This window comes from Typopeltis vanoorti, chromosome 16 (genome assembly GCF_054136105.1).
Source record: "Typopeltis vanoorti isolate ZY-2024b chromosome 16, IOZ_Tvanoo_1.0, whole genome shotgun sequence".
Classification (NCBI taxonomy): Eukaryota; Metazoa; Arthropoda; class Arachnida; order Uropygi; family Thelyphonidae; genus Typopeltis; species Typopeltis vanoorti.
In genome coordinates, this window is record NC_143564.1 from 21105205 (window position 1) to 21128413 (window position 23209).

The following is a 23209-nucleotide window of genomic DNA, read 5'->3' on the forward strand; positions in this document are numbered from 1 at the left end:
TTATTTTATTGATAATTAAGTATTAATTAATAATTAATTAAACATCAATTAAACCATCATTAAATTAATTTGTGCTGATTTTCATTGACATATCTCATTCTGATCACCAAAAATTTATAATATTATAAGTACTTACGAGTAAATGCAGACTTTTTCTCCTGTGTGCTGGTTTTGTAGGGTAAGTAAATATAAATAAAATAAATGAGTAAATCTAAGCATTAAGAAAAAACAATCATTTATTGTCAAATATTAATGAGTAAAAACAAAACACATAAAAATAGTAAAATGCGTATATTGCAAATTAAGTTCTTAATGACTCCGATGTTTTGAGATCTTTGAATTACAAATTCTTTTGATATCAGGCACAATATTAGAAAGTTGAATTCTCATATTTGGTTTAGCGTCGAGTCTGTTCCCTGACTTTGATTTGGTTGCAGCATAATATGAAAACCCTGCCTCGCATAAATATGTCGTTGTAAAAGAAAGTAAAACAAGAATAGCTACTTTTGACACGCTGGGGTACTTTCTGTTAAATTTGTCCAGAAATCATTTATTGTTAGTTCCTTGTATTTTTGTTTTAAATCAGAGGAGTCACTAATTAAATCAATTAGATTTTCATGGTCACTTGTGCTGAAGCCTACTGGCTTAGCTGTCACTGTAAATGGATTCAGAACCCAGGAATTCCTCACTGGATTTTGGAAAATATTGCAAAAGGGTTGATTGCAAGTCATGCAAGTGTTCTAAAATTATATTAGATACTTCTTCATTTACTTTATAATTTATTTCAGTCAAAAATTCATGCAAGGTGGGAAAACAATCAAAATTATTCTGTTTAACTGTAGAAATCCAGAATTGCAACTTCCTATCAAAAGATACAATTTTATCTCTTGTGTTACATCGTTGCTTTCTCTTCAACCAATTTTACTGATTTATATCTTCCTATTCTATTTTTCAATCGCTATTTCACTTCGTCAGATATTGGGTCTAATATACTTACATCTAGGATTGTTTCCTCTTCGGATCCTGGTAAATTTATATTATGCTGCGCCAGCCATTATCCTATAGCAGAAAAGATCCTTGCTCAGGGAGGCAATACTAGATTCTGAGGCGTTCTTACACAATATCTTACTTTAACACGGCCACATAGATTCAGACTGTAGTCGTGACCTAAATCTATAATTATATACACATTCTAATTCCTTCCCGCCAAAATTGGTTCTATTTTTATAAGTGGAAAATCAGAATTGTAGTCAGGTATGACTCAGGTTTAGGTAAATAAAACATGTTTATTGGAATATCAAAGCAAAATACACTAAAGAAATTCATATTCAATTTTTGTTTCAATGCTAAATAAGGAAGCTCAAGTTTAGAGATTAACATACTCTAAATTAAATCAAAGGTTATAAAGCATGTAAAATACAGTAACTGGAAAATGGGATAGATTGCAAATGGCATGTTAAGCTAAAATTCCCCTCTGCAAGCTCTCATTATGTTAATTCAATCACATGCAATACAAAAGACTTCTTCCAAACAATCCTTCTTATTCCAAAAGAGGTTTTTAACTATCTAATTAGAGTCTGTCCACAAAGTTCTTTAGAATAACGTTCATAATTTACATTCACAAATAATTTTCTCTCTTCTAAGGAATTCTAAACACATAATAGAGTAATTCTACTTTACCGAACTTTTCTTGACGTCTTTCAGCACCACGTGTGCGTCTGGTTACCTCTTGTTTATTGGCTGTCCTTACGCCAGCATAGTGGCTACGCTATCTTCATAATTACTGCCGATCGATCACGGACTTGATTCTCTGCATCTCAGGAAACATCTCTATTCCTCTTGATAGGACTTCTCTGTGAGGGCTCAATTCTGCTAGGGCTGTAAATCTCACCTTCAGCTCTACGTGGAATCCTACAGCATTCTCAGGAAAACTCTCTGTCCGACATCATAGCACTGACGCTTCATCCTCTTCACTCGAACCACCGGCTAACTTCCGAACCAGGAAAACAATAAGACATGAGAGGGACCGATACGGCGCTCATCCCCTTATATTCTTCGATCGAGCACCCCCTTTTTGGAGTTCCTTTTGCACACGACCTATATCTTTTCTCCCCTTGGGTTCATCCCTTGCTCTCCCCTTTGCTGTTATGCTCTTGCATTCATGGAATTCACGTCGACGTACCTTCCGCGTAAGCTACTGCCGTCGGCGTTACGTTGGACACATGTAGTTGTATACCTTCTGTGAATTGTTATTTAATATCTATCTGGTGACTCACGGTCATTCTATACAGCTTAAGTGAGGCTTAAATAATATTAACAAATTCCTCTTTTAAGACATTCTGTAATTTGACCTTAATATGACCACAATAGATTAAATACATGGTACATAAAATTAATGCAATTTTATATATATGTGAAGAAGTTTCACTTTAATTTCAGCTGATGTGCAGGTATTTCTCTTTGTCTGTGTAGTTTAGTATGTTTGATTCTGAATGAATGATTTCTTTTCAAGATTCCTTCATTCAGGATCTAACACTTGTATTAAAAATTTTAATATTCTTTCCTTGTAATGATAACTTAATTTTATTGCACTTTGCCAGATATGCAGATATGCAAGACTCATCAACCATGAAGAATTTCTTAATAATTCAATAAAATTTTGTCCTAAATTATGTGACATCAAGAAGACCATTAACTCACTATGAGTTCAAAACGCCTCAATAATGCTTTTCCTCTGGATAGCCATCTCGCTTCAGTATGTAATAAAAGTGCTTTATGTGCACTACCCGTTTCATCGTACAAAATTTTAAATAATCTGGATTGAAGTGGTCGAAATTTTACATAGTTGATCATTTTTATGGCTTCATCCAAAATAGTTTTTAAATATGTAGGAATTCTTTTTGTTACTAGTGCTTGTCTATGCAAAACACAATGACTTGCAGGATACGTGTTACAACTCCCTTCATCTTTCCTACCATTGCTTGAGCACCATCTGTACAAATATCAATACACTTCTCCCAACCGATTTCCTGTTTTGTAATATAATTATTAATACAGTTGAATATATCTTCTCTGGCAGTTTTTTCTTATAGATATTTGCACATGAGTAAATCTTCTTCAATAGTTTTATCAAATATGTAACGAACAAGCACTAGTAATACAGCGAGTCCTGCGACATCTGTAGATTCATCAATATTTGCAATGAATATTCACTGCAAAGTCTAAGTCGATGAATTAGCTCTTTTTCTATGTCATCAGAAAGATCTTTGATGTGGCATGAAACAGTATTATTTGATAATTGTATGGCATCAGTTTTTAGCAACCTGTTTCGTTCATCCAAAATAGTTTTTAAATATGTAGGAATTCTTTTTGTTACTAGTGCTTGTCTATGCAAACACAATGACTTGCAGGATACGTGTTACAACTCCCTTCGTCTTTCCTACCATTGCTTGAGCACCATCAACATGCATCTGTAGATTCATCCATTTGCAATGAATATTCACTGCAAAGTCTAAGTCGATGAATTAGCTCTTTTTCTAAGTCATCAGAAAGATCTTTGATGTGGCATGAAACAGTATTATTTGATAATTGTATGGCATCTATTTTTTTAGCAACCTGTTTCGTTTAACATGCATGATACAATGTCTTTCACGCAAGGCTTAATAAGTGTCTCACCAATTGTATGAACTTCACCATGAAGTGCAATGTGGTAACTCATGCGAAAAGACGTCTCTGTTGCATTTTCAGTTGTAGCAATTGTAGCCATTTGAAGTTTAGATTTTTCTAGCGAGTCACGTCGTCTCTTAAAAAAAATTTATATCTTTTCCTTTGTAATCAGTGTGTTTCATTTTGAAGTGTCTACGAAGTTTAGCTGGAGCCAAAGAACTGTTTACTAGTATTTTATTACATAAAACACACATTGCATCAAGAGCATGTGTATTGCCAATACGCATAAATCCATAATTTAAATAACTTTCATGATATTTCCGTTTTGGTCTGTTCTTAGATGACTCTTGTTCTTTAATATTAGCTTTTGAAGAAACCACAGTTTGCAATTCCATATCTTCTCCAATCATACGAGTAGATGTGTCAGCAGAAGTACTTGCTTTTCCTTGTGTTAAAGTTCCTGTTTTTAAACAAGAATCCATGGGTATTTTTTCAACGATATTCAAATTCCAATATTTGTCAGAGCTATAATAAAAACAAATAGAATTGTGTTGTAAAGGTAACTTTAGTATGAAAAACAATAAGATTATAAAGAAATGTCAAATAATATAAAAGTAAATGAATAATGCAAAATAGTAAAAAGAGACTGCAACACACAAAAGTAAATATGAATTGTAACAATACTTGTAAGAAAAGCACTAAACCATATCAAATAATGTAAAAGCAATTGTAATAAGAATGATTTCATAATATGTTCAGTAACAAAAATTAAACACTTCGAAATAAATCAGATATTAATTATAAAATTAGTTAAAAGAGTAAGAAGAATTATTTTTTTAAAAGCCGCCTTGCCTACTCCCTATATACAGGAATAAAAAGGCATTAGCTGATGTTTTTTTTTTTTTTTTTTTCCCAAGGGCCTGCTTCCCAAAAAGTGTCTTGTCTCTTATTCATATTAGATTTTAACTCTGTATTCCTATTACATTTTAAAAAAATCACGGCACTCCAGTTTCAGAACAAGCACTTACACATTGCAATACAAACTTGCGAAGAAAGTATTCAGTAATAATAGATTTGAGATCCAGATACAGACTACCTTGATCATCAATTTCAGTAAAAAAATTTTCTTTATACTTCCTTGCTGATTGGTCACTGACATTTGCAACGCAGATGTTATTTTGTTCAGTTTCAAGAACACGCTGCCCATTGTTGTAATCAGCTTGCAGGCAATTTTTATGATCGGTCATAAACGGCGGTATTCTCTTTTCCAATTGTTGAAAGATGTCAATGTGTGAAAATTGACAATAATTCATGAATATTTCCATGTTTAAAAATATGCTGCTTGGTCACTGACATTTGCTACGCAGATGTCATTTCCTTCAGTTTTGAGAACAGGATATGACACCAATTGTTGTAATAGGCTTGCAGGCAATTTTTATGACCCATCATAAACAGCGGCATTCCCTTTCTCGAATGTTGAAAGGTTTTGATGGATGAAAATTAACGATACAGATTATTACGTGTTCTGGGTCTGAGCTTTTCGACATATTCACAAATATTATTCTCAGAATATTTTTACTAAAATATTTATTCATGAAAAATGCTTAGAAAACTAAAATGACAAATTCCAGAACTTCTCACGGAACACCTATTCACCTTCTGCGGAACACAGTTTGAGAAACCCTGATCTAGACTAATGCCAAAAAATTTCTTCTATATCAGTCATATACAGGAATACCTCGATTATCGCGGTTACTGTTGCCACGAAAAGTACCGCAATAATCAAATCCATGATAATCAGGATAAATAACGCGTGTAAAATGGGTGATCATTGCCAAGGATTTTTCAAATCTATTAATTAAATTTTATATATGAAATAAAAAAGAAATGTGTTAAATATGTTAAGTAAAAACTGAAGGTCATTTAGAAAAACCAGATTATTCTTTAACCTTCCAAACGGCTAGGGCGTCTATAGACATCCAACTAAATCTGGATATGATTCAGCCCACCTGTTTAAAGAACCAGGATAAGAAGTGCAATTTGACCATCCTGTCCATTAGAAGGTGTGATAAACCCTCACGCTGAAGAGAACGGTTAATCGGATTATCTCGCGTTCATAGCTACCTCTCAGTTGCCTATAACAAGAAACGCACATCCTCGTTCTATGCTGGTCAACTGGATTTTAGTTGTATAGGACAGACTAAAAATAGAGAAATGATTTATATTTTTGTTTTCTCTTTTTATTGTACAATACAATTTTAATTTCTGGACAAAATAAAGGTCTTGTTTAATTTCTTCACTTAAATATTGCCTTACCTTGGAGAACCAATTTCATTTTTAATTTTTTTTGCACTAATTTTTTTCTAATCGCATTCTAGACAAAACATTATTCTTTGTTCTCGAAGAAATTAATTCACGATAATTATTTGAAATATTCTTTTAAAAAAAAGAATAGAAAACCGGCTGCCGACGTTCCAGATTATATTATTTTTATTTTTGTACAAAACCATCAAAATCGAATAATACTTCACAGATTTCCTTTAGGACACGCTGGAGCAACTTTGCTTTATAGAGAATAACATGAAATTCTTTAATCATATCACTAAAATTTTCCTTTATATTATATAGTAATCTACTGTTCTTTTTACTTTCGCTTTCTTGGTTTCCCTGTATAATTGGTCATTACAAAATAAAATTAACATTTATAGATATTTACTGCATAATTCAGATATTTTATTCTCCAATTTTTAAAGTAAGCGATACATTTGCTTATTTGTATCATTCAAAATATGTATATCAAATGTGAAATTTCATTTCCTTTCACAATACAAATGAACTTTATTTCAACTTTGATAGCACACCCCCCCCCCCTCCCGTTGCAATATTACCAGACACCTGAAAGCTGTTATGAAACATGGGTACAGTTTTTATTTCATTCATGATATTTCCATAATAATTGTTCCACATAACGTTTAATTTTTTCGACACAGAAACTAAGTTTTGATTATTATAAATTTGCAAATTATAAATAAGAAAATATACATATTATTTCCCTATTATTATAAATCAGGAAGTTATGTGACGTTGGCTAATAGGGGAAATTAATATTTAAAAACACTGTCATCCTACAAATGCAATATCAGAATATGCTTCGAATGTCTGCTAATCAATCAGAAAGATGGAAAAACAGAACAAGGAATTTCTGTCTGTAAAATATTCAGTTATTGCACGAGGTACTTTAGTGTGCTGCCTTCTGGGCATGTTCTTTTGATCTGGTTCCTAGTGGTGGAGGGGGGGGGGGGGTTTGGTAATCTCCGTTAGTCTACAACTTGTTACTGGACAGTAAGGAATATTAGAAAGACCCAATATACAATTCATTTGTGAGATGGCAAGCAACAGCAACTTGAAACAATATTTTTTTCAAGATAATTATCAAATAATTAAGAATTTTTCGATAATTAAAGTGAAACTGATCACTATAAATAAAGAAATCATTTTTGGCATAAATACTTCATCAGCCTGTAAAAGAAATGTCAGTTTTACTGTGTTAGGATATCTGAACAACAGAAAACGAAACAAGACATTCTTGCTTGAGGCAATTTAGTGCAACTTCTAGGAAACTTTCTGTCTTGTGTTTCTCTTTCCTCTAGGTAAGAGGATTATTGTCCAGCATTTCTAAGACGTATTTCAGAAATAGCAATCAGCAGAAATAGAAGTAGTAATATTTAGATTTTTTTTAAAAAAAAAAAAAAGAAAGAAACAGAAATAACACAATTGAAATTTCTTTGTGTGGGTTTTACATGTTGAAAATACAGCATAGTATTTCTAAATCTTAGAATAATTTCGGCAGACCGCTGATTTCAGATTCAAAGAAAGAGTACAGAATTAGAAGCTTCGATATACAACAATATTATTGCTTTTTTTCTTTTGTCAAAACCGTAAACTGAAATAAGAGATTTTGAATACCGTCTGAAAGTTTTCAAAGCTGTAGAAATTTAAAGTAGTTATGCAACTCAGTTCCAGGAGAGGGGGGGGGTGCAGTAAAAAATCCTAAAAATGGGCATAAATTTTTAATCATTCCATACAGGATATCCTTCCTATTATATTTTCAACATATCTACAGTGGTTAAGCACTGGATATTATAGTAATGTGCATCCTACAAAAAAAAAAAAAAAAAAAAAACTCTGTTGCAATTTTCAGCAAAAGAAGAAGGCGAAGAGTCTCTGATAAAATACTATTAGGTATAAATTTTTGATACTAAAAATAGATACAATATCGGAAACCAGGTAATGCAGTTTATAATCATTTGTTCATAAAAAAAAAAAAAAAAAAAAAAAAAATATTGTTCCTGAAATTGAAATATGACAATCCATATAAAGGTATTTTGCAAAGAAAGAAAGCAAAATGTCATATTTATTTCACTAAATGTTATTTAAAAATATAAATATTTAACAAAATATTTTAAACGTAAACAAACATTTGCAAATTCGCAAAAAAGAATCTACACTGTCAGTAAAGTGGAGGAAATTAACTATTACTAAAGTATATTCATTGCAAAGGCTGATCTATGGTCATTTCAGGATTGATTATTTATTTTGGCAGATGTGAAACTTCTATTTTTGGAAAAAGACACAAGAAATAAATTGTTCAGAAAAAAAAACAAAAAAAAAAACGATCAAATATCCTAGTACAGTGAAGAAAATTCAAAGTAACAGAGTACATGTAAAGACAAGTGACACAAAAGTCGATAGACCACAGTTAATCCACTAATGGCTCTCAATTGCCATTAAGGGATTAACAGCGGAGGAGGGTAAATACTTGATAAAAGATAGAATGCCGATGAAGTTTTGATCCATGAAAAAGTCTGGGGTAGTCTTGCTATTTCATCCACCTTGGCCAGTAGGAGGGTTAATCTTTATTTATATATATATAGGGAGTACATACAATTATTCTTTCTTGGATAAAAATTGGTGTAGAGTTGTCTGGTGGAATTTTTTTTTCGTGTAAAACTCGGTAGCAACGGATGGAGTTTTCAATTTCCTGATGAACTTTCATTGATCGCTCAAGATTAGGATCGCCATTCAAGATTTTTTTTTCTTTAAAAAATTTTCAGCAATTCTAAACATCTTGTCCATTTCTTTGAGGATAAATTCCTTCAGTGCCACATCAATTTGTTTGTCATTATCATCAATTTGAGCATCATAAGCACGTTCTCTCTTGAGGTTAATTAGGTCTTCATCATCAAGCTCCTTATCATGTGACTGAAGCAGGTCCTGAACATCACCTTTTACAATTTCTTTTAATCCTAGATTGAAGCCAAGCTTAGTTATATCATTGATAACATGGGTTACTTCATTTTCAAATATTTTAAAATCATTTGCACAATGAGGAATAATCTTTTTTTCCTACTCTGCTTTTTAAAATCATTAAATAGCAGAGTAGGAAATGATTGTCAGGCATACAAAAATATTTTGAGAAAATTTGGAGAAAAGAGCAAAGCTAATAATAATGGCAAATACCTGTTGGATTTCTGCTTAGTACATGGACTGGTTATTACTAACATAAAAATGTGCACAAATTCGCATGGAGAGAAGAGGCAAGGAATAAGAAAGTCTCATTGACTATGTTATTGTGGATAGTGATGTTTTCTCCCTGGTGCAGGACACGTGTAAAGAGGATCTGAAATGTGGGAGTGATCACCATTTAGTCTTGAGCAGGATAAAATTGAATTTCATATTAAAAAGAAGAACATGTAAGAAAGTTTTAAAGAGAATAAAAGTTGAGCAGCTCTCAGATGTGAACTGTAATACACAAACATTTTTGAAGAAAAAATGAAAGAGTTTGAGAGCAGGAACCAAACCGTGGAGATTCAGTAGCAAGCTCTGAAAAAAAACATTGATTGATTCAGTCAGAGAGGCATGTGGTGAGGTTGTGTGCAAAGATAGAAAAATCAGAACTTCATGGTGGACACAGGAAGTTAAAGAGACAGTGAAGGAAAAGAAGAAAGCTATCAAACGTTCCTGGCAAATGTCAGCTTGTGCTCTTAGAGAATACAGAGACAAATGTAAGAAAGCTAAACACTGTATAAAATTAGCTAAACAAAAGTCATGGGAAGACTTTGGTAAGAACATAGAAAATAAATATCAAGAAGGTGGCAAGATCTGGAGGTTGTTGACGAAGCTCAGAAATGGAGGAAAGAGTGTTGTAAAAGGAATTAGAGATGATAAAGGTGACATGAAAACTGCAGAAAAAGATATCCTTGAAGTATGGAGTAATTACTTTGAAAAATTGCTAAATGAAACAAGTAGTGATAGCACAGTGGTAAAAAACGCTCAACAGGCATACAGTCAGGAATATATATCCATACTTGAAGTAGAAAAAGCCATCAAAGGCTTTAAATGTGGAAAGGCAGCAGGAGTAGATGATATTCGACCATAAATGCTGAAGTATGGAGGTATAAAAAGTCTGACAGTGGCTGCACTGTATAGTTCAGAAGGCCTGAAGAGAGGGACGAATTCCCGATGATTGGAGTAGAGCTCTCATAGTACTCATGTATAAAAAGGGAAATAAAACTGAATGTGATAATTACAGAGGTATTTCCCTACTGAGTGTTCCCGGTAAGATTTATGCAAGTATACTTGAGAAACAGTATACTTGCATAAAAGTGGAAGAAAAGTGCTTGGTGAAGAACAAGCTGCATTTAGGCTAAATAGAAGGCTGTCAGGATCAGATCTTCACTATACAACAAATAGTTGAGAAATCATGGGAATATAACAAAGATCTGTATTTTAGTTTTGTAGATCTGGAAAAGGCATATGACAAGGTGCCAATAGAGAAGCTATTCAAAACGCTACAGTTATATGGTGTCAATGGGGCATTATATCAAGCAATACTTAGTCTTTATTTGAGTTGTAAGTCAGCAGTTAAAATTAAAGGAAGTACAGGAAGATGGTTTAATGTTAAATCTATTGTCAGACAAGGATGTACATTATCCCCTCTTATTCATATCAAATAATGTATATGAATAACAGAGGTATATTCATATGAATATACCTCTGTTATTCTGTAAATGTATATGAATAACTTCATAATGTGATCCATATGATCTATATGGATCACATTATGAAGGAAATTGGTATTAAAGCTGATATCAAAATTGCAGATGTCACTGTCAGCCCTTTGCTTTATGCTGATGATGTTATACTTCTAAATAAATCCGCTACAAGTCTGCAAGATTACATGACTAAATTGAATAACTGTTGTAATAGATATGGAATGAAGGTCAGCAAAACAAGACAAAGACAATGAATATAGGCAGAATCACTGAAAATGTCACCTGCATTGTGAGCGAAGAACCTGTGGAATAAGTAAAACATTTCAGCTACTTAGGCATGATTTTTAGTGAAGATTATTATTATTGCGGGCAACTCCAAGGAGTCCTTAGACTCATCGAGGGAGGCCCTAAACATCATATCAAAAACAACTATTCAGCATCCACACAGTATCTATCATACTTTGCCTCGAACTCATTCACAGTCCTGGTACCCACAACGAACTCTGGCAGCTTATTCCATTCATTCACCACTCTCCAAGTAAAAAACCTAGTTCTAACACCCTTGCTAACCACACTCTTGTCCAGTGTCCATGGATGGCCCAGTCCTCCCACCACCTGTTCTGAAAATATCCTCTGAATTAATCTTATAGAAACCCTTCAGTAATTTGAATGTCTCAATCATATCACCCCTTTTCTGTCTATCAACCAATTTCTGCAACCCACAAATCTTCAACCTGTTCTCATAAGGTTCATTCCATAGACCTGCTATCTATCATCTTGGTCACTCGCCTCTGGATCCTCTCCACCTCCTCCCCATCAAGAAGAAACCCTGGTACCCAGATCTGGGCACAGTAGTCTAGATGGGGTCTTATCAAGGCTCAATTCAGAGAAACAATAACTTGCTTGTCCCTGCTTGTCAAAGTATTCTTCAGTAACCAAGTGATTTTATGAGCTGATTAAGCCACTTTTGCAATGTGCCCCCTAAACTTCAACCCTCTATCCACCACCACTTCCAAATCCCTGGCCTGGTCAATCTCCTGAAGTACAGTTCCACCAATGTGGTATACTACTGCTGCTAATCTTTTCACCCCAAAATGCATTGCCTTACACTTTGCCACATTAAATTGACCTCCATTTTCCTTAGCCTAGTCCTCCAATCTATCCAAATCATCCTGCAAAATTTTGACATCATGTGCATTCACTATTACTCTACTCTACTTTGCATCAACAGCAAACAAATGAACAGTTCCTCTCTAGATGGTAAATTAAATATGGAAGTAGACAACAGAATCAACAAAACTGGTATAGTAGGAAGTCAATCGAATAAATTCATATGGAATAAGAGAGAAATTAGTCGGAATACTAAATTAGCTGTATACAAGACAGTGTTCAAACCAGTTTTAACTTATGGATCTGAGAGCTGGGTCAGAAGTAAAACACTTGACAAAGACTGGAGACCACAGATATGACAGTCTTGAGAAAGATTAGAGGCATGAACAGATGGCATCAATGGCAATATCAAATATAAATGAAGATATTAGAAAAGAACTTGACATTGGCAGCATCCAGGAATGCATTAGCAGAGCTAATCTCAGGTGGTAGTCACTTAAATAGAATGGGTGAGGAAAGATAGCAAAACACGTGTTGGATGGCAGACTGGGAGTTGAAGTTCTGACAGCATACTACAAATGTGAACAAAGCAGTTCATACAATTACTTGGAGACTGAAGGACTTGTTGACAAGTATGCTTAATATCCCTCTTTATAAAACTCTGATATAGCCACATTTGCACTGCTGATCTGATTGCCTGGGTTTCTTGAAGATGAGAAAGTGGTGGAGAGGATCCAGAAATGAGTGTAAAAGATGATGACATGTGTAGTGCTTCCTGTGGAGGGAAGATTTGTAGATTACAAAATTAGCTGATAGGCAGAAAAGAGGGAGAGATATGTTCAAACATAAACGTTACTTAGAGGGATTTCACAGAGGTGATGATGAAAATTTCCAATGTCAGGACAGGAGAGTGCAATGAATAATTCCTGGAATAAGTATGGTTAACAAGGGAAGCTGTGAGGATTATGTCAGTGAATGAATTCAACAAAATGTTATTGCTGATATTGAAAATACTTAGAAATGGAAGAAAGAATACTGTGAATGAATCAGAGATTAAAAAAAAAGTGATATAAAAACTGAAGATAAGGATATTCTGGATGTCCAGAATAATTATTTTGAAAAGTTATTAAATTAGAAAAGCAGCACGATAGTGATAGTTTAAAAAACATCATCAAATTCCTTTAAGGCACTTTTTACCATATCAGTCCACCTATATCTTGGTCTTCCTCTGGGGGTCGTTTTAGATGATAGAACTATAAGATCTGATAATGTTGGAGTCTTGACAAGTAACAGACTGATTTGGAGGAAAATTGTAGATAGGAAGTTAGTAATGATGTAAATTTTTCATGTAGTATTATCATATCCTGTACACCCCTTGAGGGTACGTGGCAGGAATTTGTTTAGTATAAATTATATGATGGATTTCACCCATATGGATGTTTCAGCAGTTAAAGTGCCACTCATTAACATTTGCTCAATGAATTAGTATGTTCATGTTAGCCTATGTTAGATGATATTTGATACATCCATATAGAGATGCATTAAATACAGGAAAACGTCGTGTAACGTGAATTCAATATTTGCAATAATCAGTTAGCATGATTGAGTGAAATGATACTATTCCCCCATTTAAGGGAGTGATTAATCAGTTAATGGGATGAAAGATTACATGTTGTGTTAACTGACAGAACTGGACCTGCAGGAAATTGATTACGGTAGGGATGATTGTAGACAGGCAATTGAAGTTTACTTGGATGTTTGAACACATTGACAAGTAGAGATAAGGAGGGTTATCTTCGCATTGCTGCTATATGTCCTTAAAGCTCCACTTTTTACGTTCGCATTTGAATTTCTTTCCTCCTAACTTGGATAGTGTCGGTGATAAACATTCCATAAGATATTTCTTGTATGAAAAAATACAGTGTAAGTAAATTTGTGTATGCCAGAACTTTCATAGCTCAGTCACTATTAATGTTGCCATTTTTTTTAATGACCTCCACACATAAATGATTGTAAGAACAGTGCTATGTGGGTAAGTGGTTAAAGAGAAATAATCCATTTTTTTGATATATTTATTAAAGAGTTAGCAGTTGTATGCAGTGGGTAAAATAGTAAGTTGGGAGAGAGAGATTGTTCCAATGAATGGAAGCCCTCAATTCAAATCCCATCTGAGATTTGAGGAACTTTTATAAGGATTTTTACACTGAAAAGGATTAACCCTTATATGGAGATGGCAGAATTTCCCCTTCTGGGAACTCAGGTTTTCCTTTCCACAAAACAGATAAAATGACTAAGGATATATGCTTTGTAGGCTATGTGGATAGAATTAATTCTTCTATCTTGACATTAATTGAGCTTATAGGAAGTAAGTTGCTTGGCTTGTAATATACTATTGAGCCTAACAAGCTTGGAGAAGATGAGTTGTATGCTATGGATTCATATGAATTAATTATTATTAAATATATACATGTTTACACAAGAATAATATTTAATTTGCCAAATATTTCAGTCTGAATATTACAAGCCATCTTCAGTGGCTACATAGGAATAGTTTAAAAAAAAAAAAAAAAAAAAAAAAAAAAAAAAAAGGTGGAATACAAACAATTGATCATTCACACATAGAACGAGCTGCATGATGTCATATCGCTAAGTATTAGAAGAATAAACATTTTAAAGTCATAATTAAAGATATTAATTCAGACATTCATGTAATAATCTTAAATAACATTAGACTAATATAGGAAATTTACATTAAAAAAAAAAAAATTAATGTGTTATCCTGATTAAACTTTCCCAAATTTTTGATATAGATATAGTCATTACGATTCAAGTTAGGATGTTGAAGTAAGGCCTCCACACTTTCTTTAAATAAATGTTCAAATTTGCAGCAACATCTGTGTAGGAGGAGAATCTTGGACCAAAGGATGTTGCGGCTTGTTTCTAATCCAAATTTCTCGGGTTTGTTGTGTTGAATTGATGATTAATGCTCTTGAATTCTTTTTTTCTATAGAATGTCCTGTTTATCCAAAGTAGGAAAGATTACAGTTGCAAGCAACTTGATACACACCAGGTAGAGAATTTATCTTTAGATAAGGAAAATGGGTGGATAATTTGTTGATAGGTGTATAATTGGCTGTTAAATCATATTTCTTTAGAATTCTTGAAATTGGTTCTGTAATCCCAGAAATATAAGGAATTGGAACTCAACGTATTGAATCTTTGCTGTTCTGTGTTGGATTGTAAGAATCGAAAAGATGTTGTGTACTCTATTCAGAGAAGCCATTTAGTTTCATGTGATGTTTGATAGTCGAAAGTTCTTTCTGTAATAAATGAGAAGTTGAACAATTTGTTTTGGCTCGTCGGATTAAACATTTTATGATTCCTGTTTTTTGACAAGGATGATGAGCAGATTCTTTGAGAATATAACGACCTGTGAAAGTTGGTTTTCTGTAAACTGTTGTTGTAAGAATACCTGAAGGTGAACGGATGAGAAGGACGTCTAAAAATGATAACTTGTTGTCTTTTTCAATCTCCATGGTAAACTTTATACGAGAATGTAAAGAATAAAAAATTAATTAATTTCTGAAAACTGGAGGGCAACGGGCCAGGGCATCATCAATACTGACTAAACTGCAAAGGCTCTTATTAGGATTGAAGTTGTGCACTAAATATAAGAATTGATATCTTGTGTTACAAACTGAACTACTTAATCATTATTTTATTGTTATTGTTGTATTTGTGTTGAATGTAATATGTTGAATGTAACTGAATCTCATTTTCAAGACTTGAGAAAGGTGTTTCGTATCTAAATGTGATTCCATACATTTATAAAATGTGTGGATAATGCTAAAAATATTTGTAATGTGTATGTGATATGCATTTCATTTGTATTACTCTTTGCAAGATTATTATATTAACTTACTCATCAACCAGTCTAATACTTTTTTTTTAAGATCCAGAAACAGTTACATCTGTTAACCAGTTAGCACTGTTTGTAAGGTGGTGGCATCCATCAACTTATCAGTTGGATCCTTTACAAGAGATAATTTTAGACAAGACAACTGTTGAAGAACTAAAAACAAGAGTATGTTTATTTATTTATTTATTGCATAACAAGCACCAGTCTTGTAAAATTACATTATATGAATGGTTATTAGAATATTGAAATAAGAATACTTTAAAGTACTTTAATGCAGAGGTAGTGATACTCCTATTTCATTCGAAAGATCTGAGTTCAAATTTTGCATGTGAAGAACAGTAACAGCTTTTCAGCCGAATGATCGTTAGTGGTCTCATACAGAAGGAGAAGGGATGACAAGGTTTTATCTCTTGAAAACTTGGATTTGTCCCTCTGCAAAAGCAGACAAGCTGGCCAGAGAACACATGAATTGATAAATATAGAAAACTGTAGAGATAAGATTAAATATCTAATCAGAATGGGCAAAAAAAAAAAAAAAAAAAAAAAATTACTTGATCATGAAGCAAGAAGAGTGTTGCAAAGGTGGAGAAGTTTTTGGTGTTTGTCTTTGCATTGTATTTTCATTTGTGTTGTGAGTTATAATAAATAATTATATCTGTTATATATATCAAATTAATGATTTTTTTGTTCTTGATATTTTGTCTTACTTCACCTAAGTATCATCTTCAAAGCAATTACTATTGGTCTGAATTACAGCTGACGCAACTAAGGCTATGTGAGCAGTACAGTCAGATCTCCACATTTGCAGGGATTATGTGTTGACACTTCCTGTGAGAATGTGAAATTCCACGAAAATCCATACTCTCGCCCAAATAACTTTAAATGTTTTCTACATGTGTATAGAAATTATGACTTTGAATGAGAAAGTGCATGTATTAAACCATGCACTTTCTCATTCAAAGTCATTACTTTCTTGACCCTTTAGGGTTTTGTCTATCATTAGATGCACTTCGTTTAGAATCCATGTGTATTCACATAAGCACACTGATATTTTAATCACAAGTAGTCTAATACCGACAGATGCACAACACACAACTGCTTGGATGATGCTAACCATAAGACTGAAGACATGTGATTTTGAAACAGCTAATGTGAAAACATCAATCCATGAATACAGATTCTGTGAATATGGAGATATAAATGTATGTTATGCATGTTAATTGTGTGTGTTCTATGACCAGTTTGGCTGTTTTTTTTAGGAGGGAAATCTTTGTTGTCTTGGCATAACTCTAATGCAACTTTAGTTGAAAAGGCCTTATAAAGATTCTGTACATTCTGATTCAAACTCAGATCTTTCCAAATGAAAGAATGTGTTATCCTAGGAATTGCAGTGCAGTGCAATGCAATTCCTAGGATAAGTGAAAAGCCAAAATCCTGCAATGAATATTGAATTTAAATTATTTAAGAGTTGACATCCACCAGCATCACTCTTGAAGGCCAACCTTGTTTCTGATAGCCAATTCCAGTTGATTGCAACATCAGCAATCTTTTGAAGCTGATCTAACTACAAAGATTATTAAGTTGTATATTAAACTCTCTACTCCAAGAAGAGATTGGCAATATCAGTAGTAGTTATTGAATCATCAGCATTCTGGAAATGTTTATGAATAATTACTTTTATTTACATTACATCAACATGTTAAGAGCTAGTCAAAACATTAAAAAAAATAAAAAAACTCGCATGCTGAGCTTCAAAAGTATGTCAAGTATCTTGTTGTCCAACTTTGTATATGGCTAAATAGCAAACACAAATGCTTTGTAGGAAAAAGTTTTACCTAGCTTAAATGAACAAATTTAATCATTTCATTTTTTTCCTTTTATTACTATTTCAACAAACTATTTTCAGTGTTAAATATTATTACTACTTGAAACCACAAAACATTCATGATTAAGATGATGTTTTATTCAACACTTAATAATCATTGCATTAATTATAACTATGTTCTAAAGGGAATCCACTATTAACATAACTAATTAATGACATGGCATGTACCTCTTATAAATAGGTAATAAATTGCTTCTGGGGATAGTATCTGTAGTAGAATTTGTGTGTGAATGTGAACATAGCATCTACAGCCCAGCCCCCCCTCCCGATATCATCAATAATATCTAGCTAGATGTTGCCAACATTTTAAAGTCAGCAAAGCCTCCAAAAAGAAACTTATCCTATGCAGAATTCACCATTCTTAAAAAATGCTGTGACAGAACCAGAATATCATTATCACCAAGGCTGATAAGGGTAATGCTACTATAATACTTGATTGCTCTGGATATAATTGAAAAATGTCAATCTTACTCAGAAATCATTTGACATACCTCCTAATTGACACTGGCCATAGACAAGAACACAAAAAAAAAAGGCTCTCTAAAAGAAAAGTTATTAGAAAAGTGGTCTCCTTGTCCCCTGAAAGTATTAAACTTAAACCATATAATCCTAGTCCTTTCAGATTTATGGATTACCAAAAATACACAAACAGAATATACCTTGAGACCTGTAGTAGATAGCATTGGTTCCCTGAATCAAAAAGTGGCGAGACATTTAACCAAAGAGCTTCTTGTTGCTTCCACACTTCTTCCCATTTTGTTAAAAATGGGAAGAAGTGTGGCCAGTTAAAAATGTTAAAAAACTGTGCACTTTAAATCTCTTATTGGATATGATCTTTAGAAGCACTGACATCATGGTCATTTTTGATATAGCCTCCCTATTCACAAAAGTACTCCTAAAAGAAACCTTGGAATCAGACTCTTTATCCCTTAGACATATATGATCTTTATTCACTTTCACCATGCACTCTGACTATTTTACCTGGCAAGGAAAAACCTACAAGAAGATTGAAGGTACAGCTGTCATCTCCCTACTTGCCAGTCTTTACATGGAATATTTTGAAAACACAGCCATCTCTACACTCCTCAAGTGAAAAGATTAAATTAAAATTGTTTTAATTTAATTTAAAATCTGTTGTAATTGTTTTTGGATAATTAAAATCATCCCAAAACAATTACCCTTCTTTTGTTAAGTCAGTTTGCTGCATTTTCTTGTCATTGCTCTCCGCATTCCCAGGCCTATAACATCCAAATGTCCTCTCTTGTCCATCTCTTCCTTAATGTACTGCTTCCAAACATCTGCTACTATCAGCAGTAGCACTATCCCACATGAAGAACATCAAAATATCATAGAAACCTTCAAAACTGACATGATGTCCAACTCAGCATAATAAAAATCAGGGCCTTAACCAAAACCGACTTTGGTCAGCTACAAAATAACTGAAATTCTTGAAGTAGTTTATAACAGGCATCATGCAGTAGAGATCAGCAATGAAGCAGATATATGACATCTCAACACGATGCTAACTGATCAAAAACAATGATTCTATGAATACTTTTTATCAAAATAATCTAATGTTATAACTTCTTTCAAGAATATTCTCATGATGGTAAACAGGTATCCCTTTCACACACCAAATCAGGTATCATCTAGAATCAAAGGAAAGACTAAAACAACTCATCTGTAAAGAATACATTAGCTGATGGGTGTCTTGTCCAATTTTTATGGATACAACACCACTGAAAACGTACTCTGTGATGAGCTATGAATAAAGGGACACAGACTATAGTCCTTCAGGCATATAGACCTACTTGTCACAGACATCTTGCCATAATCTGATAATCGTATTTTATCTGATATGATAAAATAGAATTCTACAATTATAATCTTAATGCTACTTTTAAACCACCTATAAAATTAAAAAACATATTCAACTCATCTAAGGATCCTCTCTCCCCTATTGGCCTCTCCTGGAGTATACTGTATCCATTGTAACTTACCTTATATTGATGAAACTGGATGTACAATTTCTATCCATGAAATAGAACACAAACAACACATTAAATTTAACAATTTTGGTGAAGCAGGAATCTCTGATCACACTTTTAACATCTTACACCAAATTGATTGGAAATGTACATGTTCTTTACATTGTACAGAAACCTGGTATGCATGCAAATTTAAAGAAGCCTGTAAATCTTAACAATAATGGGGGCTTAAAAATCCCAAGAATTTCGATGCACACATTCAAGCCACTTAAGTTCTTCAAGTTTTTCAACAAACTCTTACTTCGGGACTCTAAGCAGTAATGTCAGCCATTATTGGCCACCCATCCATCAATACTGTTTTGTTCTAGTTTATATGAGTTATGTGAAAGCATGTTTCTCTCTAACTTAATATATCTCTTAATGATTTGTAACCAAATAAACAATAACAGGACTCTAGCATTAATGTAGTAAGTTTTTTTGTCACCAGAGATCAGGCCAGTATTTTTAACAGTTAACCAAATTAATGTAACTTTAGCATACAATGTAGCTTGTTTCTTTGTATATATGTGTATACTCTAATGACCTTAATGTGAAGGTCGAAATCCCAAGTGATTATTTTGGTTTATATTAAACTGAAGTTTTACTATATCATGGTAGTTGTTTCCATAATTTTTAATAATGAATGCTGATCACTGTGTAACCATAAAGGAAAGGATTATCCTTTTACTCTAAAAGAAGAAAATTATTTCACTGTGTTTGTTTTTCCAGAGTATTAGAATGTTTGTGATGCATTCAAATTGATTTAAAAGAAAACAAGTAATTATAGCTGTCAGTTCCTAAGAATGTGGCCCATGGACCACATAAAGCAAAAACTGATCATTTGTGATAAGGAATAGAGTGAACTGATGAAATTTTCTTGAATTAATCTGGTTTCTCATAATCAAATGGATCTGAGGACTTGGAATGTTTAAGGGGCCAGATGTATGAACATTATAATGCCAACAAACAGTGTGTGTTGCAAAAATGAGGGTCAATATGGCTTAGTGAAGAGTTGGTCATGCCTTAGTAATTTACTAACTTTTTATAATAGAGTAACAGCTGAGTTGGATAAAGGAAATGGCTACATGATGATTTTTCTGAATTTTGCAAAGTCATTTGACAGAATACCACATGAAACACAGTTAGGCAAATTATAAAAAATGCAGATGGATATGATACTGGTGAGTGAATAAGAGGGTGACTGCTGGACAGATATCAAAAAGTGGTAATATGGAGGGGCAGAAATGAGGCAAAGGCAGGTAACTAGTGGTGCATCACAAGGTTCAGTGCTGGGACCATTGCTGTTTAATTTATACTTAAATGATATTGGAAATAACTTGGAAGGAAATATTCAGTTGTTTGCTGATGATGCAAAATTAGGTAGAGTAATAGCTAATCAAGGCAATGTGGAGAGTTTACAGGATGATTTAAATAGGCTGTCAGTATGGGCAAAAGATAATGGGTGTCAGTTTAATGTCAAGAAATAAAGTTATGCACTTTGGGATAAATAGATTACAAGCCATTTTTCACATTGATGGCACTATACTCCAGGAAATAGATGAAGCTAGAGATTTAGGGATGGTGGTGGTAGACAGAGAGTTAAAGGTTAGAGCACATAAGATTACTTGGCTAGTGAAGAACACATTAACAGTAGAGATATGGAAGTTTTAATTCCTCTTTATAAGGCCTTGATACGTCCACATCTGGATTACTCTGCTCAAGTCTGGTCCCCTGGTTTTCTTGGGTGTGTGGAAGCCATAGAGAAGATTCAGAGGCAAGTGACAAGATGGTGAGTGGCCTGTGGATTGCAGAAGTTGATTGATAGGAGAAAAAGAGGAGATATGATAGGAACATTTAAGTTGCTTAAAGGATTTTATAGGATAGAAGCAGGGGAAATATTTCAGCACTGGCTAGAGGGACCAGAACGGAGTCATCCCTAGAAGTTGAATAAAGGTGTAGCTAGTAGGGTAATGAAAAGTAGATTTTTTTGCTTGGAGAGTTGTGAATGAGTGGAATAGATTGCTAGAATCAGTTTGTGTGCTCTGTCTGTTAATGGGTTCAAGGAGAGGTTGATAGCTTGTGTGGATAGATTGAGTCTCCCGCGATGAGTCTTCGGACTCCATGGAAGCGCCCTTATAATAATAATATAGCTCCTGTGTCAGAGTTATCTTACATGGGTAAAAATGCAGACTCTTCCATAGAATTTTCCAGACAGTTGTGTAAGGTGCATCCATATGTCTTGATATATCATGTGTGCACCGCAGGAACCAATGCTGTTTCATAGCCTGCTCCATAATGACAGTAGCAACTTCATTCACTTGTTGTGAACTGATTGATTTGCGACCTCTGCTAGGTCTGTCTCCCAATGATTCCATTTTTTCAAAACAACTAATCATTCGTTGCAGAGTATATGGAGATAGTGGACCTCATCGACATTTGTTCAGGTAATGAAATTTGTGGAGTACATCAACAGCATTGCAATTGTTTAGGTAGCACAGCTTCACGAGCAAAGCACGTTGTGGTAAGGTTAGTGTCATCACTATGGATGGTATTAACAACCAGAATGAAAGGAAGAATCCTATGTTCATTTTTTAATTCTCCTGGTGCCCCAAGTTTCAAGATATGCAAATTTCATGCATTTAGTGTTTACAGTGCCCCCGTAAGCACCAAATATTTTTGGAAATACTTTTTTTTTCTTTTATCAGATATCACTTCTGCATGATGCACAATGTATTCCTACAAAGTTTCAGCATTAGATAAAACTTTTCTGAAACTTTGTGGGAATACATTGTGCATCATGCAAAAGTGATGTTCCAAAAATATTTGGTGTTTATGAGGGTGATGTAAACATTAAATGCATGAAATTTGCATATCATGAAACTTGGCGGGCACCAGGAGGGTTTAAAAAAAAATGGACATGGGATTTTGTAGCACTTCACAAGGCCTTAAACAGGAATACTTTAATTTTGATCACTTTGTTACTGGCAAATGAATTATTAATAAGTTTCAAGGGCGGAGTGAATTACACGTGATCCCTTAAACTTTAGATATGCATGTTTGTACTTATCTCTCTCTCTCTCTCTCTCCTGTTGCATCAGTCTTATGACTGGTAGCTCAACAGCATTTCCTTCCATTCTTCTCTTCTGTTTGCTTTCCCCTTTATTTCATAGTATGTTTTTAGTCCAGTGCTTTGTTTTATTTGATCAAAGTATCTTTTCCTTAGTCTTCCTCTTTCTCTTTTTCCTTTGATTTTGCCTTCCATTATTCTTCTAGTCAGACTCGTGTCGTAAGATATGTCCAATCCATCTGTCTCTTCTTGTTATGGGCATAATTTAAAAAAATAAATAAAAAACTTATTGGGAGAGGGAGAGATTTGTTTGCAAAATATAAACAACTAACCCATGATAAACAGCCACCGAATATATTTGTAGCTCATTAAATAACTATAGGAAGGGGCTAATCCAGCGAACTAATAATATTTACCAAATAATGATTCGTCTAAGTGTGGCAGGAATTCATAGGTTGATGGAGCAGCAAATCATCTTGT

General features: G+C 33.6%; 1 protein-coding gene across 1 annotated transcript in view; it reads left to right on the top strand.

Moving 5' to 3' along the window:
- The window catches only part of Usp47 (ubiquitin specific protease 47), a 572957-nt gene that overhangs the window by 505248 nt on the left and 44500 nt on the right, over positions 1-23209 (top strand). The window contains exon 31 of the mRNA XM_090406134.1: positions 15785-15915. Within this exon, the coding sequence (XP_090262260.1) occupies positions 15785-15915 (131 nt within the window). The remainder of the gene's footprint in view (positions 1-15784; positions 15916-23209) is intronic.